The sequence below is a fragment of the Pan troglodytes genome, chromosome 6 (genome assembly GCF_028858775.2).
Source record: "Pan troglodytes isolate AG18354 chromosome 6, NHGRI_mPanTro3-v2.0_pri, whole genome shotgun sequence".
Taxonomy (NCBI): Eukaryota; Metazoa; Chordata; class Mammalia; order Primates; family Hominidae; genus Pan; species Pan troglodytes.
This window is the reverse complement of record NC_072404.2, coordinates 159,808,494-159,824,105: the sequence shown is the minus strand read 5'-3', so window position 1 is coordinate 159,824,105 and position 15,612 is coordinate 159,808,494. Positions and strand designations below refer to the sequence as shown.

General features: G+C 36.2%; 1 protein-coding gene across 26 annotated transcripts in view; it reads left to right on the top strand.

Moving 5' to 3' along the window:
• TPK1 (thiamin pyrophosphokinase 1) overlaps positions 1-15,612 on the top strand; it is a 384,685-nt gene that overhangs the window by 140,062 nt on the left and 229,011 nt on the right. For 17 of the 26 annotated variants that reach the window (XR_010159034.1, XM_063815718.1, XM_519461.9 and 14 more), the window contains one exon: positions 12,383-12,452. The exons of 8 other annotated variants lie outside the window; for them this stretch is intronic. Coding sequence is in view for 8 of the 18 variants with exons in the window: in XM_063815718.1 (XP_063671788.1) it covers positions 12,383-12,452 (70 nt within the window). In the remaining 10 variants the exon portion in view is untranslated. Of the gene's footprint in view, positions 1-9,877; positions 10,000-12,382; positions 12,453-15,612 lie in introns of those variants that run through there. One more of the 26 variants, XM_063815731.1, reaches the window with a different exon arrangement.

Below are 15,612 nucleotides of genomic sequence, written 5' to 3'. Positions count from 1 at the left end.
TTCTCAGGGTAGAGTAATACATGATCATAGAATCAAATGCCTAGTCCCACAAGTTACAGGACAGTTGAAGAGGAAACCTGCAAAGTCTCCTTAGCTCTCATTTTCTTTGCCTGGGTCATATTTCTGTTTCTGAACCAGTCACTCTAGCCAGGAGATTGTGATGGCATAGATTGAGCCACATGCTGAGCTTGGATTTGGTTGGGATTCAATACCACTTATAGCTGAGAGTGCGAGAGTAAGTTTCCCTGAAGAAAATTTAAATTATGTACAATATAAATATTTGTCCTGACTCTTCTCTCTTTCCAGAAGTACCACTGTAACAAGTTTATTGCACTTACAATTCTATAGATGTAAAAATCGATACCTTTTAATGTTGTATATGTATAGTACCGTATGTGTTTCTTTCTCTTGCTTTTGTCATTGATCAATATATTTTATACCCCCTACTTATGAAGATCTTCAAGGAAATACCATAACTTCTCTTTTAAATAATAGAAATATCCTAAATAGACATTTTATTGTTTATAAAGTATTTAAGAAATATCAAAACCGACCACCCAAACATTCTTAGGAATTCATTAAGTGAAAATTTCCATGAGTCTTTTTATAAAGTGTATTTCTTATTAGGCTTCAGTCTATATTTGGGGTTTTAACACAGGCAGAAAAATACCTGTAGGTAAATTAAATACTTTTCAGCAAGTAATATTTCTGAAGGAATGTATCAGTTTAGAGCATCTTGGCTGATTAAAGTATAAAGTATTATATCAGTATTGTCCCTAGTGATGAAAATTGGATAAGACTGGGTGTATGGTGGCTCATGCCTCTATAATCCTGGCACTTTGGAAGGCCACATTGAGGGGATCAATTGAGGCCAGGATTTTGAGACCAGCCTGGGCAACATAGTTAGACCTTGTCTCTACAAAATTTAAAAACATTAGTCAGGTATGGTGAGATGCACCTGTAGCTTCAACTACTTGAAGGTTGAGGTAAGAGGATTGCTCGAGCCCAGGAGTTTGAGGTGACCATGAGCTGTGATCGCACCACTGCATTCCAGCCTGAGCATCAGCATAAGACCCTGTCTCAAAAAAAAAAAAAAAAAAAAAAAAGAAAAGAAAAGAAAGAAAGAAAAGAGCTGGTTAAAAACTCAGATTTTCAACTGAAAATAAAGACTTAACTGTAAAACCTGAAACTATGAAAGACCTAAAACAAGACATAGCGGGGAAACTTCATGACATTGATCATGGCAATGATTTCATGGATATGACATCAAAAGCAAAGGAAACCAAAGCAGAAATAGACAAGTGGGACTACATCAAATTTAAAAGCTTCTGCAGAGCAAAGGAAGCAACAGAGTGAAAAGGCAACCTATGGAAAAGGAGAAAATATTTGCAAACCATGTATCTGATAAGGGGTTAATTTCTAAAATACATAAGGAACTCCTAGAACTCAATAGTGAGAAAACTAATAACCCTATTTTAAAGTGAGAAGTTTTGTTGTTGGTGTATAAGAATGCTTGTGATTTTTGTACATTGATTTTGTATCCTGAGACTTTGCTGAAGTTGCTTATCAGCTTAAGGAGATTTTGGGCTGAGACAGTGGGGTTTTCTAGATATACAATCATGTCGTCTGCAAACAGGGACAATTTGACTTCCTCTTTTCCTAATTGAATACCCTTTATTTCCTTCTCCTGCCTAATTGCCCTGGCCAGAACTTCCAACACTATGTTGAATAGGAGTGGTGAGACAGGGCATCCCTGTCTTGTGCCAGTTTTCAAAGGGAATGCTTCCAGTTTTTGCCCATTCAGTATGATATTGCCTGTGGGTTTGTCATAGATAGCTCTTATTATTTTGAAATACATCCCATCAATACCTAATTTATTGAGAGTTTTTAGCATGAAGCGTTGTTGAATTTTGTCAAAAGCTTTTTCTGCATCTATTGAGATACTTATGTGGTTTTTGTCTTTGGTTCTGTTTATATGCTGGATAACATTTATTGATTTGCGTATATTGAACCAGCCTTGCATCCCAGGGATGAAGCCCACTTGATCATGAGCCAAATCATGAGTGAACTCCCATTCACAATTGCTTCAAAGAGAATAAAATACCTAGGAATCCAACTTACAAGGGATGTGAAGGACCTCTTCAAGGAGAACTACAAACCACTGCTCAAGGAAATAAAAGAGGATACAAACAAATGGAAGAACATTCCATGCTCATGGGTAGGAAGAATCAATATCGTGAAAATGGCCATACTGCCCAAGGTAATTTACAGATTCAATGCCATCCCCATCAAGCTACCAATGCCTTTCTTCACAGAATTGGAAAAAACTACTTTAAAGTTCATATGGAACCAAAAAAGAGCCTGCATCGCCAAGTCAATCCTAAGGCAAAAGAACAAAGCTGGAGGCATCACACTACCTGACTTCAAACTATACTACAAGGCTACAGTAACCAAAACAGCATGGTACTGGTACCAAAACAGAGATATAGATCAATGAAACAGAACAGAGCCCTCAGAAATAACGCCGCATATCTACAACTATCTGATCTTTGACAAACCTGAGAAAAACAAGCAATGGGGAAAGGATTCCCTATTTAATAAATGGTGCTGGGAAAACTGGCTAGCCATATGTAGAAAGCTGAAACGGGATCCCTTCCTTACACCTTATACAAAAATCAATTCAAGATGGATTAAAGACTTAAACGTTAGACCTAAAACCATAAAAACCCTAGAAGAAAACCTAGGCATTACCATTCAGGACATAGGCATGGGCAAGGACTTCATGACTAAAACACCAAAAGCAATGGCAACAAAAGCCAAAATTGACAAATGGGATCTAATTAAACTAAAGAGCTTCTGCACAGCAAAAGAAACTACCATCAGAGTGAACAGGCAACCTACAAAATGGGAGAAAATTTTCGCAACCTACTCATCTGACAAAGGGCTAATATCCAGAATCTACAATGAACTCCAACAAATTTACAAGAAAAAAACAACCCCATCAAAAAGTGGGCGAAGGACATGAACAGACACTTCTCAAAAGAAGATATTTATGCAGCCAAAAAACACATGAAAAAATGCTCATCATCACTGACCATCAGAGAAATGCAAATCAAAACCACAATGAGATACCATCTCATGCCAGTTAGAATGGCAATCATTAAAAAGTCAGGAAACAACAGGTGCTGGAGACGATGTGGAGAAATAGGAACACTTTTACACTGTTGGTGGGACTGTAAACTAGTTCAACCATTGTGGAAGTCAGTGTGGTGATTCCTCAGGGATCTAGAACTGGAAATACCATTTGCCCCAGCCATCCCATTACTGGGTATATACCCAAAGGACTATAAATCATGCTGCTATAAAGACACATGCACATGTATGTTTATAGCGGCATTATTCACAATAGCAAAGACTTGGAACCAACCCAAATGTCCAACAATGATAGACTGGATTAAGAAAATGTGGCACATATACACCATGGAATACTATGCAGCCATAAAAAATGATGAGTTCATGTCCTTTGTAGGGACATGGATGAAATTGGAAAACATCATTCTCAGTAAACTATCGCAAGAACAAAAAACCAAACACCGCATATTCTCACTCATAGGTGGGAATTGAACAATGAGATCACATGGACACAGGAAGGGGAATATCACACTCTGGGGACTGTTGTGGGGTGGGGGGAGGGGGGAGGGATAGCACTGGGGAGATATACCTAATGCTAGATGACGAGTTAATGGGTGCAGCGCACCAGCATGGCACATGTATACATATGTAACAAACCTGCACGTTGTGCACATGTACCCTAAAACTTAAAGTATAATAAAAAAAATAAATAAAGTGAGAAGTTTTTAATATAAATTTAAGGTATACAATATGATTTTTTGTGAACTTTTAGGTTCAGGGGTATATATGTGGGTTTTTTATATTGGTAAATTTTGTGTCATGGGGTTTAGTGTACAGGCTGTTTTATCACTCAGGTACTAATCATAGTATTCGATAGGTAGTTTTTTGATCCTCTCCTTTTTCTCACCTTCTGCCCTCAAGTAGGTCCTGGTATGTGTTGTTCCCTTCTTTGTGTGTGTGTGTTCTCAGTGGTTAGCACCCTTTTATAAGTGAGAGCATGCAGTATTTGGTTTTCTGTTCCTGTGTTAGTTTGCTTATGATAATGGCCTCCAGCTTCATCCATGTTGCTGCAAAAGACATAATCTGGTTTTTTTTATGGCTCTGTAGTATTCCATGACATATCTGTACCACATTTTCTTTATCCACTCTACTGTTGATGGGCATTTAGGTTGATTCCATGTTTTTGCTATTGTGAATAGTGTTGCAGTGAACATACGTGTGTGTGTGTCTTTATGGCAGAACGATCTGTATTCCTTTGGGTGTATACTCAATAATGGGATTGCTGGGTTGAATGGTAATTCTGTTTTAAGTTCTTTGAGAAATCACCAAACTGCTTTCCATAGTGGCAGAACTAATTTACATTCCCACCAGCAGTGTGTAAGAATTCCCTTTTCTCCACAGTCTTGCCGGCATCTTGTTAGTTTTTGACTTTTTAACAATAGCCATTCTGATTGATGTGAGATGGTATCTCACTGTGGTTTTAATTTGCATTTCTCTAATAATTAGTGATGCTGAGCATTTTTAGATGTTGGCCATGTGTATGTCTTCTTTTGAAAGGTACAACATGATGTTTTGATATACATAATGATTAGAGGTAAGCAGTTTAACATACTCATCATCTTATATATATATATATATATTTTTTGGTAAGCACATGTAAAATCTACTCTCTTCAAAATGGTTAAAGGACTTGAATAGACATTTCTCTAAAGAAGACACACAAATGGCCAACAGGTACATGAAAAGTTGTTCAATTCACTAATCATCAGGGAAATACAAATCAAAACCACAGTGAGGTATCGACTCGCACCTGTTAGGATGACTATTATCAAAAAACAAAAGACAGCATGTATTGTTGAGGATATGGAGAAATTGGAACACTTGGACACTTGGTAGGAGTGAAAAACATGTGCACTCGGTTGGTTTACACTGTTGAAAACTGTATGGTGAAAATTAACAATAAAATTACCATAAAGTCCTGAAATCCCACTTCTGGGTGTTCAATCCAAAAGAATGGAAATCAGGATCCCAAACAGGTATTAGCACTCCCATGTTCATTGTGGCACCACTCACAATAGCTAAGATGTGGAAACAACCTGAATGTCAATGGATAAATCAATAAAGAAATGTAGACTATACGTATAATGAAATGTTTTTCAGCCTTAAAAAAGAATGAACATAATATGTGACAACATAGATGAACCCAGATAACATTATGCTAACCAAAGTGAGCCAGTCACAGAAAGACAAATACAGCGTGATTCTACTTAATATGAAGTATCAAAAATAGTCAGACATATATAATCAGAGGGTAGAATGCTGGTTACCAGGAGCTTGGGGGAAGGGCAAATGGGGAGTTGCTCTTCAATGAGTGTAAAGTTTTAGTCAATGCCAGATGAACACATTCTAGAGATCTTTTGTACGATATTGTATCTATAGTTAACAATACTGTTTTTTATATACTTATTTAAGAGATTAGATCTGATCTTGTGTTCTTAATGCAATACAAATTAAAACAAAAACAAAAACTCACTTATCTTATTCATGCCTGATAGTAAACTTTCAACTGATACCTGTGTAGTTATGTATGTACTCACATGTTTAACAAATAATTATCACTTCCTTATTGATGTGCAGTTGCTAGTGGGCTGTTTCTGAGGTGCATTCAGATGGGATATATTTTCTTTCTAACTCTTATGGGTGCTAGAGGTGGCTTACCAGAAGTTGGAGATTAAGTGGTTTACTGTTGTTTCTCAGGTTTGGGACAGAATCCCTAGCTCAAACTATGAATATTGACAGATTAGATTGATTTCGGGAACATAAGACTTAATTGAATCTTTGGAGTACTAGGGGCAAGAACTTGGTTAGGAATAAACAGGATTTAAGTAATTAGAATTATTTAGCTCTCCTGGGACTCAGTGAAACATCTTCTAAATAAGATTCTGGAACTTCTTTGTCCTCTAATTTAACTGTAGACACCTGTGACTCAATCCTGACCAACCTGGCAAAATATCTAATTCTTTCTCCTGAGATTGTATCTGGAATCATTCTTGCTATATCTTAAGTCTATAACTCTTGTTTTTCCTTTTTAATTATTACTGTTGGTTTTAAAATTGTAATTACAATATAATTCATATTACTGAGAAAAATATCTTTAACAGCACAGTGATTATTGTAAGTAATTTTTTAAAAAGTCTTTTTCGTTATGCCAACCCCATTTCTCATAAATAATCCCTGTTAATGAGTTTGGTGTATGGAATATAGAAGTGGTCTTGTGTTTGGATTAACAAACTAATAAGACATGATAGGCTTTACTCAATGCCAAGTTTAAGGGCACAAGGCAGGTAATAAAGGTTGATAACAAAATTAGTGAGGTCTGTCATTTCACAGTAATTGCTTTCAAATGTACCAGTAAGTCCACGTTTTGGATGTGCTTTGCCAGGGAAGCCATTGATTTTGGGGTCTCTTTAGTTTTTAATCCCTTTGTTTCCTTCGGGGTGCCAGACTAGGGCCCATTTTCCAGTGCAGGTGCATCTTATTAATGCTGATGGCCGATTACTTGATCTACAACCTTGACATAAAGACCTTTCCCTGATGCTTTCTTGGATTTGGTATGTTCCTATACCTTCCATGAATTGCTATTGCAAGGAAGATTTGACCAAGGTTATTCAAACTTTAAAAGTAACAATATATCTCATAACAGATAATATACTAATACATATAAGATCTAACGTTTTTGATGGTAGTAAAATAGGACCATGGTATATTTTATCAATATTCACCTGTGGGCCGTATAAGTTTGCTATTAGTTTTTCATGATTACACATACTGTCACAGCAAATATCCTTGTACATATTTCCTTGTAATTTTTGGCAAGTATTTATGCAGGCTACATAGAATTTCTGGATAAAAAGGTAAACACCTTTAAATTTTTTATAAATCTGCCAAACTGTCCCTCAACGTTATAGTCTCATCAACAGCGTGTGAGATAATGTTTCCTCCTGCACCTTCCTTCTACTTTTATTTATGTTGTCTCTCTCTAGTCCCTGAATTTTTGTGTGTGTGATTTTGGTAGGATATACAAAATGATCTTGACTTTGCACTAAAATCAGAATGCTTAGGATTAGCTCAACATCATAGGACTAAGTGGCTGATCTAGACTAGCACTGTCTGTCTCTTGTATTCTTTGAGTTAACTGAAACTGCAGAATCTATTTTGTTTTATTCTCCTACTTTAATATTTGGAACTAATTTATAATCTACTTTGCAGAAAGTGAAGTTATTTCAACTCAACTTTATTCCAAAGAAATAGGGAACTATTTGAAATAGGGAACTAACCTCTGCTTGTGCCTGAAGCTCTTCATTATTTGTCAGTAATGTTAACTTATGCCAAGTAAAAAAAAAAAAAAGTTAAAGATGTATTTCACCTACTTACGGGTTCTACTAAAATATAAAGTTGCTGTAGAGGTTTTTAATATATTTTAGTCTTCATCTGTTTATCAGCCTGTTGCATGGTAAGTAATTGCTCAACCATTGAAGTTATGGTATGTGACAAATCTGCAGAAATTTTGCTGTATAAGCTAATAGAATTTTTACATTAAAAGATAACTCATGCAGTAACTTCTATTCATTAAAGCTTGGGACAACTTAAATGATGACAAAGTGAACATTTTTTTAGGTAGATTCATTACGATTTATCAAAAATTAAAGAATGTCCTCTACTTCTGGTTCCTTTAGTTGGTCACTTTCTCTAACAGTGATATTGGTTTACACATTTTTCAAATGTCGCTGTGTGTGAACTTATGCCAATGTTGTTTACAATGTGTTGGAAACATTTTATTTTTCAAATGCAGTTTTATTTATGTTTATAGAAAATATTTGAAATTGGTGAAAACCTCTTTGTTAATAAAATGAAGGAGAGATAGAATACATTTTTTTGGTCATGCTTTATAGAAAACAAAATGGTTTTAGGGACAGACTGGAACTTGTTTTTCCTTCCAGATGGATTGAATCCCTACTCTCAACCTACAAGCACTGAGAAAATAGTCTAAACATTTCATCATGCTTATTTTAGCTCCCTTTGCCGTTTAAAGCAGGAATAGATGTGGACAAATTTACTTCCTATGATATAGGTGTTTCTCTTTTTATACACTGCTCAAGAAATATCAATTTAAAGGTGGATGTTGGAAATAACAGGCATTAGTGTTTTTTCTATTGTAAAAGTAACAGTGATCTTAGCTGAACTGGATTTATTATTAGCAGTTTTACACATTTGCCCACTGAAATTCATTTCTTCTTTCCTTGTCTTCCTCTTGCATTTTGGTGACTTCTTTACAGCCCTCACCACAGTCTACAGTGCATTGCATGTATTTGCTTCTGTTTTCATGTTTTTCACTATAATATGAACCCAGAGAACTAGATCTGTTTATTGTTCATCTTTTTATTTTATGTAAGCCTAGCACATAATAGGAATACATGTTGAATTCAACCGATCTTTGCAAAATGGTATAATGTGAAAAATTGGCAAGTCATTCTATTGATAATCCTTGACCATTAAAAACTACTATTTCTGAGATTTTCATATTACTTTAGTGAATTGGTTATTACATAAAAATATTCCATACACTTGTTAGTTTTGTTTACAGAGAATTGTTTTATATTCTCTAAAGATAATTACCGATAGTTTACCATCTGTTTCTATTAATGAGTCCTTTCTATCTCCCTAATCACTTGTTTTGTGCTATATTTTATATGTGAAGTGATCTCTGTTTTTTAGCTTTTGATGGTTTTGATACTTAGGAAATGTGCAATATCTTCTGTGATCTTCTGCAAGTTATATTTGTGACATAATTTGAATTTGAGTGTCACTCCTTACTAGGAAATGTGTGTTGGTAATTTGTAAAATGAGACATCCCTTTTAGATGTCTTTATAAAAACTCTTATTTTTGTTTTTTACTTTCTAAGTAGATAAGGCTTTTCTTTTCCAGAAACACAATCTTTTCAGATTTTTTTTTTCATTCTGACAAAAATGGAGAAAGAGGACTCAATGTTTATTGAATGCTTATTGTATTCTTGTATCGTAATGAGCACTATATATAATCATTAAATAATTACTTAATAACCTTATTCCATAAGTAATATGCTTATTTACTGGTGAGTAAACTACAGAGAAAATGAATTTTTTTTTTCCACTTGGCCTCTGCTTTATTTCTCATGTAACATAGAACACAGAAAATAGTCTTACATATCATGGATAAGTGGAAAATACATTGGAACTTTTATTTCTGACAATATAGTCAGGTAGATATTCTTTAAATATCCCATCCATAGGAAAAGGATTTAAAAAAAAAAAAAAGATAAAAGAAGGTATAGAAAATATTAGCAACAGATTATCAGAAAAGACCTTGAATTGAAAAAAGAATCAAATAGAACTTTAAAAAGAATCAGTAAGACTATAAACTTTAATGTTTTAAACAGGTGACTAGACATAATTGCAAGAGAGGTTTGAAGAAATTACATGCATACACAGAAAGAAAAGGTGGTAGAAGCGACACAGTTTAAGAAATGTGAAGGGCAGAATGAGACTGTCTAAAAATACGTTTAAATGGAGGGTCAGAAAATTGATGCATAGAGAGAATGGAAGGTAGGAAATAATGGAATTAAAAGTGGCTAAGAATTATCCAGAACTGAAGAAAGTCATGGGTCCTCAGATTTAGGAAGCACATTTTGTTGTTGTTGTTTTTCAGACAGGGTCTGGCTCTGTCGCCTAGGCTGGAGTGCAGTGGTGCCATCTTGGCTTACTGCAGCCTGGACCTCCCCAGGCTCAAGCGATCCTCCAGCTCAGCCTCCTAAGTAGCTGGGACTACAGGTGAGTGCCACCATGCTCAGCTAATTTTTAAAAATTTCTTGTAGAGACAGGGTCGTGCCATGTTGCCCAGGCCGGTCTTGAATTTCTCAGCTCAAGCAGTCCTCCCGCCTTTGCCTCTCAAAGTGCTGGGATTACATTCCTAAGGCCTCCACGCCCAACCTTGGAAGCACAGTTAATTCCAAATAAGCTACATGATGGTGAAATTTGGAAAACTAAAGACAAAGGGAAAGTCTTAAAATTTGCCAAAAAGAGAAAACAGGTTAGATACACAAGAATATTGGACTGACAGCGGCTTTCTGAAAGTATCAGTGTACCGATGGCAATCAGAAGCCAATGTACTAATACCGTCAAATTTACTACCAATTTACAGTATTATTTATACTCAGCTAATCTATTATTCCAGAATGAAGCTGAAATCATTACATTTGCAGCCACACAGAAGAGGAGTGTCTTTACCACCAAGAGAGGCTCATTAAATGTGCATTAAAGCTGGGTGGGGTATACAGGTGTGAAATGTCAGGAGGTGGTTAGGTCCCCTGCTGAGATTTGGGACCATTCCATCCTATTTCAAATACTTTCATAAGACATCTTGCCCTCGTGGGTGGATTAAATTCAGGGGAAATTCCCACAATGGAAATTGTGGATTTTTATTTGTTTAAGTGGTCATTTTCTAGCATCTATTATTTTACAGTTTCTAAAACAAATCATGTATCACTGATCTTTTTCTAGAGGCTGTACTCATCTGAACTATTTTGTATTTCAAATACCTGAGGAATACATAAGGGAAAGTGGCTGTTTGTTTTCTTTCCCTCAATTCCACTTACTGCGCCATTAATTTAATTTCAAAGAAAAGTAGTTTCTCACTTTGTTTGTCAATTCTGAGAGTGGACTTTAATTAATTGGCTTCTGGCTTATTTGCACTGGTTAGAAGATGCTTAAAGTGGAGACCCTGTCACATTGTCTTAGGCCTCTAGCAAAGAACCTGCTAGTTTGATGCCTAACAATGTTCATTCTGAGCTGATGCTAAGATACTAAATATTTCTATGGAAAACAGAAATCAGAAAGGTAGCACCAGCAATAAAAATAGCTCTCCATGGACTGCAAAAACTTCAGGGAGCAGTTGATTAGCAGCATCAAATCCGAGAGCAGTAGCAGGGAGAAATCATGCGAAAGGAGGAGGCCAAGGCCCAAGTTGGAGAGACAGCAGGATTTATTTGATTACCTTTGCATTTCCAAGTTTCAGTTAATTTTGTACCACCTTCACAATTTTTACATTATGCTCATATTATCTAGATTATTATTTACTTATATTTTAAAATATACTTATTTATTTTTAAGAGGAAATGTTTTAATCAAAATAAAAATTGAAACCCATACTACATATTGTAAATCAAAAGGATATGTAAAAATTATTAAAAGGAGGGAACACAATGAAAACCATATCCTGCCGGGTGCAGAGGCTCACGCCTGTAATCCCAACACTTTGGGAGTCCAAGGTGGGTGGATCACTTGAGCCCAGGAGTTTGAAACCAGCCTGAGCAAACCCTATCTCTACAAAAAATATAAAAATTAGCAGGATGCGGTGGTGTGTGTCTGTAGCCCCAGCTACCTGGGAGACTGACGTGGGAGGATCACCTGAGTCCAGGAGGTTGAGGGTGCAGTGAGCTGTGATCGAGCCATTGGACTCACGCCTGGGTGACAGCGCAAGACCCTGTCTCAAACTGCAAAAACAACAAACCATTTTCTGTTGCCTGTCATAGAGCCTGAGGCCTATCTTCTGTTATAAAAAGGAAAAAAATTTCAAGAAACATTGAAGACATGCTAGCACCGTCTACAGTCTTCTCCTTTATTTAATCAAAAAAGATGCAAAGGCTGGGCGCGGTGGCTCATGCCTGTTATCCCAGCACTTTGGGAGGCTGAGGTGGGTGGATCACCTGAGGTCAGGAGTTTGAGACCAGCCTGGCCAATATGGTGAAACCACGTCTCCACTAAAAATACAAAAATATGCTAGGCATGGTGGTGCATGCCTGTAATCCCAGCTACTCGGGAGGCTGAGACTGGAGAATCTCTAGAACCCGGGAAGTGGAGGTTGCAGTGAGCCGAGATCACACCACTGCACTCCAGCCTGGGCAACAGAGCCAGACTCCATTTCAGGAAAAAAAAAAAAAAAAAAAAAGATGCAGAAAGGAAATAAACTTGTCATTTGTCATGTGCAATATAGAATTGTTTTTAGTACCAGCAGTGTCAACAGATGAATGTGAAATGATTCACAGAGGTTAGCGTGACTCTGTGCGTCTGAGTGCCTGCTTTTTAGTGATCATCATTTGAAAGATATTGCTCTGTGCCTCCTGTATTGAAATGATTTTGTTCTTTCTATTTGAAGCTCTTTTAAGAGCCTGTGCTGATGGAGGTGCCAACCGCTTATATGATATCACCGAAGGAGAGAGAGAAAGGTATGCTTTCTTTTAGTCAGTGTGCATAGTACCACGAATTTCTGCTCTTCTGTTGTTTTATTTTCTTCTTGTAAGTGGACATTGTTAATTCTCCTTCAGACTCTTTTATAGAAAATCTCCTCAGTGAGGGAAGAGTAACCTGAGCTGCTTAACCATGTTGTATTATTTCTTGCTTTGAATGGTATCTCTTAGTAGAATGGGGCCCATCTATTCTTATTTTAAAAACCTTCATTCTGCTACTTCAAAGCCACATTAAGTAGCATTATCAGATCTTGATACTTGTGAGAACTGTGAAAGTCAGCTTAAATAAAACTTCAAATTGCAATTTGAGATGTTATTCAAACAGTGTAAATGAATGAAAACTGATTTTATATAAAGTAGATGTATATTCCCTCATAGAAAATATGAGATTTTATATTAGTGTTGAGTAAAGCCCAGTATAACTTAACTTAATTATTTCTCAGTTATGCATACACTTATATGTTAGGAGATAAAGAGTTTCCTTAAGATTTACTATCCCTGCTGTCTGATTTGTCTTATCTGTATGCGGTAAGGTATTTTTAGATAAGACGATATGTTTGATGGAAGTAGATTTTAAACCTAGCTCATTGTGAACATGTTTGTAGTCCAAACACCTTGGCAAACACAAGAATTTATAGTGAACATATAAGTAGACTAACTATGAAACATACTTTCATCTCTATCATATGTGTTATTATATTGAAATGTTTATAGTTTAAGAAATTACCTTCTTGGTGCAAAAAATAAAAACATTGTGATGTAACACACTCTAAGTACAAATTAAATATACGTATTTTGAAATAATATATTTTTCATTATGGGATCAAAAATTCTAACACTGGAGCTGCTTTTTGAAAGCAGCCGGTTTCTTATAGGAGGAAGGCATGTTTCCTTCGAGACTGGACGTGCTGATGCTAATGTCTGGGGACTAGATGCATTATCAAAAAATATAGCAAGAGTGACAGCCAAGAAGACAGTTTAAATTCTTAACATTTTTTGCTCCTTCATTTTGTAACTTTACAGATTCCTATGACAGTATCCTCCAAGACCTGACATGGACAATGTGTGAAAAAGCGCTCAAGTATGTGTTGTAAAAAAAGGGTCTAGGCCAGTTACTTCAGATAAGAATGTAATGCCCATGAGGCCAAGCTTACGTATTGGGCCTGTAGCCTGCTTGCTGGCAAATAATCTGGTGCCAAGTATTCTCTCATGGCAGGTGTAGCTTGTGAACGTGATTGTAACCACAACTGTGAAAGGATCTCAACACTGTGCCTTCCAAGTGATCTTTGATCATAAGATCTGTCGATAATGCTTGTGAAGAAATATAGACTCTCATTGATTATTTTTACTGAATTGGAGTGGACACTAATAAGAAAGATAACAGAGCACTTTAAAAAATGATTTCAACTTTTTAGATTCAGGGCATATATATATATATATATATATATATATATATATATATATATATATATATGTATGTAGTTTTGTTACATGTGTATATTGTGTGATGCTGAAGTTTAGGATATGAATGATCCAGTTACCCAGGTAGTGAGCGTAATATCCAGTAGTTACTTTTTCAACCCCTAACCCCCTCCCTCCCCATTCTCATAGTTACCGGTGTCTATTGTTGCCATCATTATGTCCATGAGTACTCAGTGTTTAGCTCCCACTTATAAGTGAGAACATGCAGTATTTGGATTCCTGTTACTGCATTAATTCACTTAGGATAATGGCTTCCAGCTGCATCCATGTTGCTACAAAGCAGATGATTTCAAACAGAACACTTTTATTCATATTTGAAAGCAAAACAGATTACCAGATTTAGGGGGTGAGTACCATTATTTTTTGCCCAAATTTCAAAATAACCACGTGTGATGTTTCTCAACACATTTATAAGTAATCTTATAGAAGTCTTCCAAGAAAATTTATATAATTTAACAACTGTTTGTTCATGTATGAAGATGTTCAGTAAAACATTGTACTTTTCATTGATTTTGTAATTGTAATTATGTGTTTGCAATGATTCCTACTCTGATGCCCAAGGACATCGCTGGCCTGGGTGAGGGTAGAATCTCTAATAGGAAGATGAGTGAAACTAACTGTCTCGTGGGAATTAAGTCCTTGAATCAACCTCTAAATACAAACCCTAACCAGTCAAACTAGTTGGATTCAGGTGACTAAGCATAATTCCTCTTAACTGTATTTCTAATAGAAAGGCATCACAATAAAAAAGGAAAAAATATGCATGAGTTTTAAAAAGCCAGTATGTACTTTGTGGACCACTACTTGCCTTGTTCTTTATTTACTTAACATCCATATGTACAATGTAATGCCTCATAATTATGTGATAAAACATGAATTTTTAAAGAATCATCTTCAGTTGAAGACAAAATATTTGTACATTTGGAATGGAAGGAAGGAAGACATATAGACAGTAGCAGAGGAACAAAGTTTACAGAGGAGTAGAGCTGAAGGAAAAATCAGTGATGGGACCTTCTCTCCTCTGCTCAGGCTGAGGGGCGGGGCGTGAGGCCCCAGGCCTTGTGTCACTCTGCTTCTGGATACCACGGGACATTCAGGTCCACATCTGTCCCTCATGGAGCCAGGGCCCTCGGAGAGCCTGAAGAGGACCCAGGTGTGCTCCAGGCCCCTGCCTGGGCCTGGTGGCTCCTTTACTCTTTCATGGACCCAGACGGAAAGGGAAGGTTGAAGTGTGGCAGGTTGGGACCCGTGGGGAGATGTGTGTAGTAAAAAGAAGACTCAGAAACGGGTATTGGATTTGGCCATAATCAGCAAGTAGAAACATAGTGCCCATTTATCCTGCAGCCCAGAAAGTCCAAGATTAGACAGTGGAAACATAGTTTATGAAGTAGAGGTGATTAGTGTTCTTCTGTTACCTGCTTTCAGAATACTGAATTAGTGCTCCCAAACTCTTGGCTTATACATATTAGATAGGTTTCATTTTATTACAGATATGCAGATATCATTGTTTTCAGTGTTCAAATTGTCTCATCTTTGGCCAATATAAACTTCTTTAAGTTAGATCCTATGTTCTTTTTAAAAAGTTACCTTTGTATACATATATAAAGGTTATATATATGTATACACACATATATAAATATAAATCATGTGTATTATA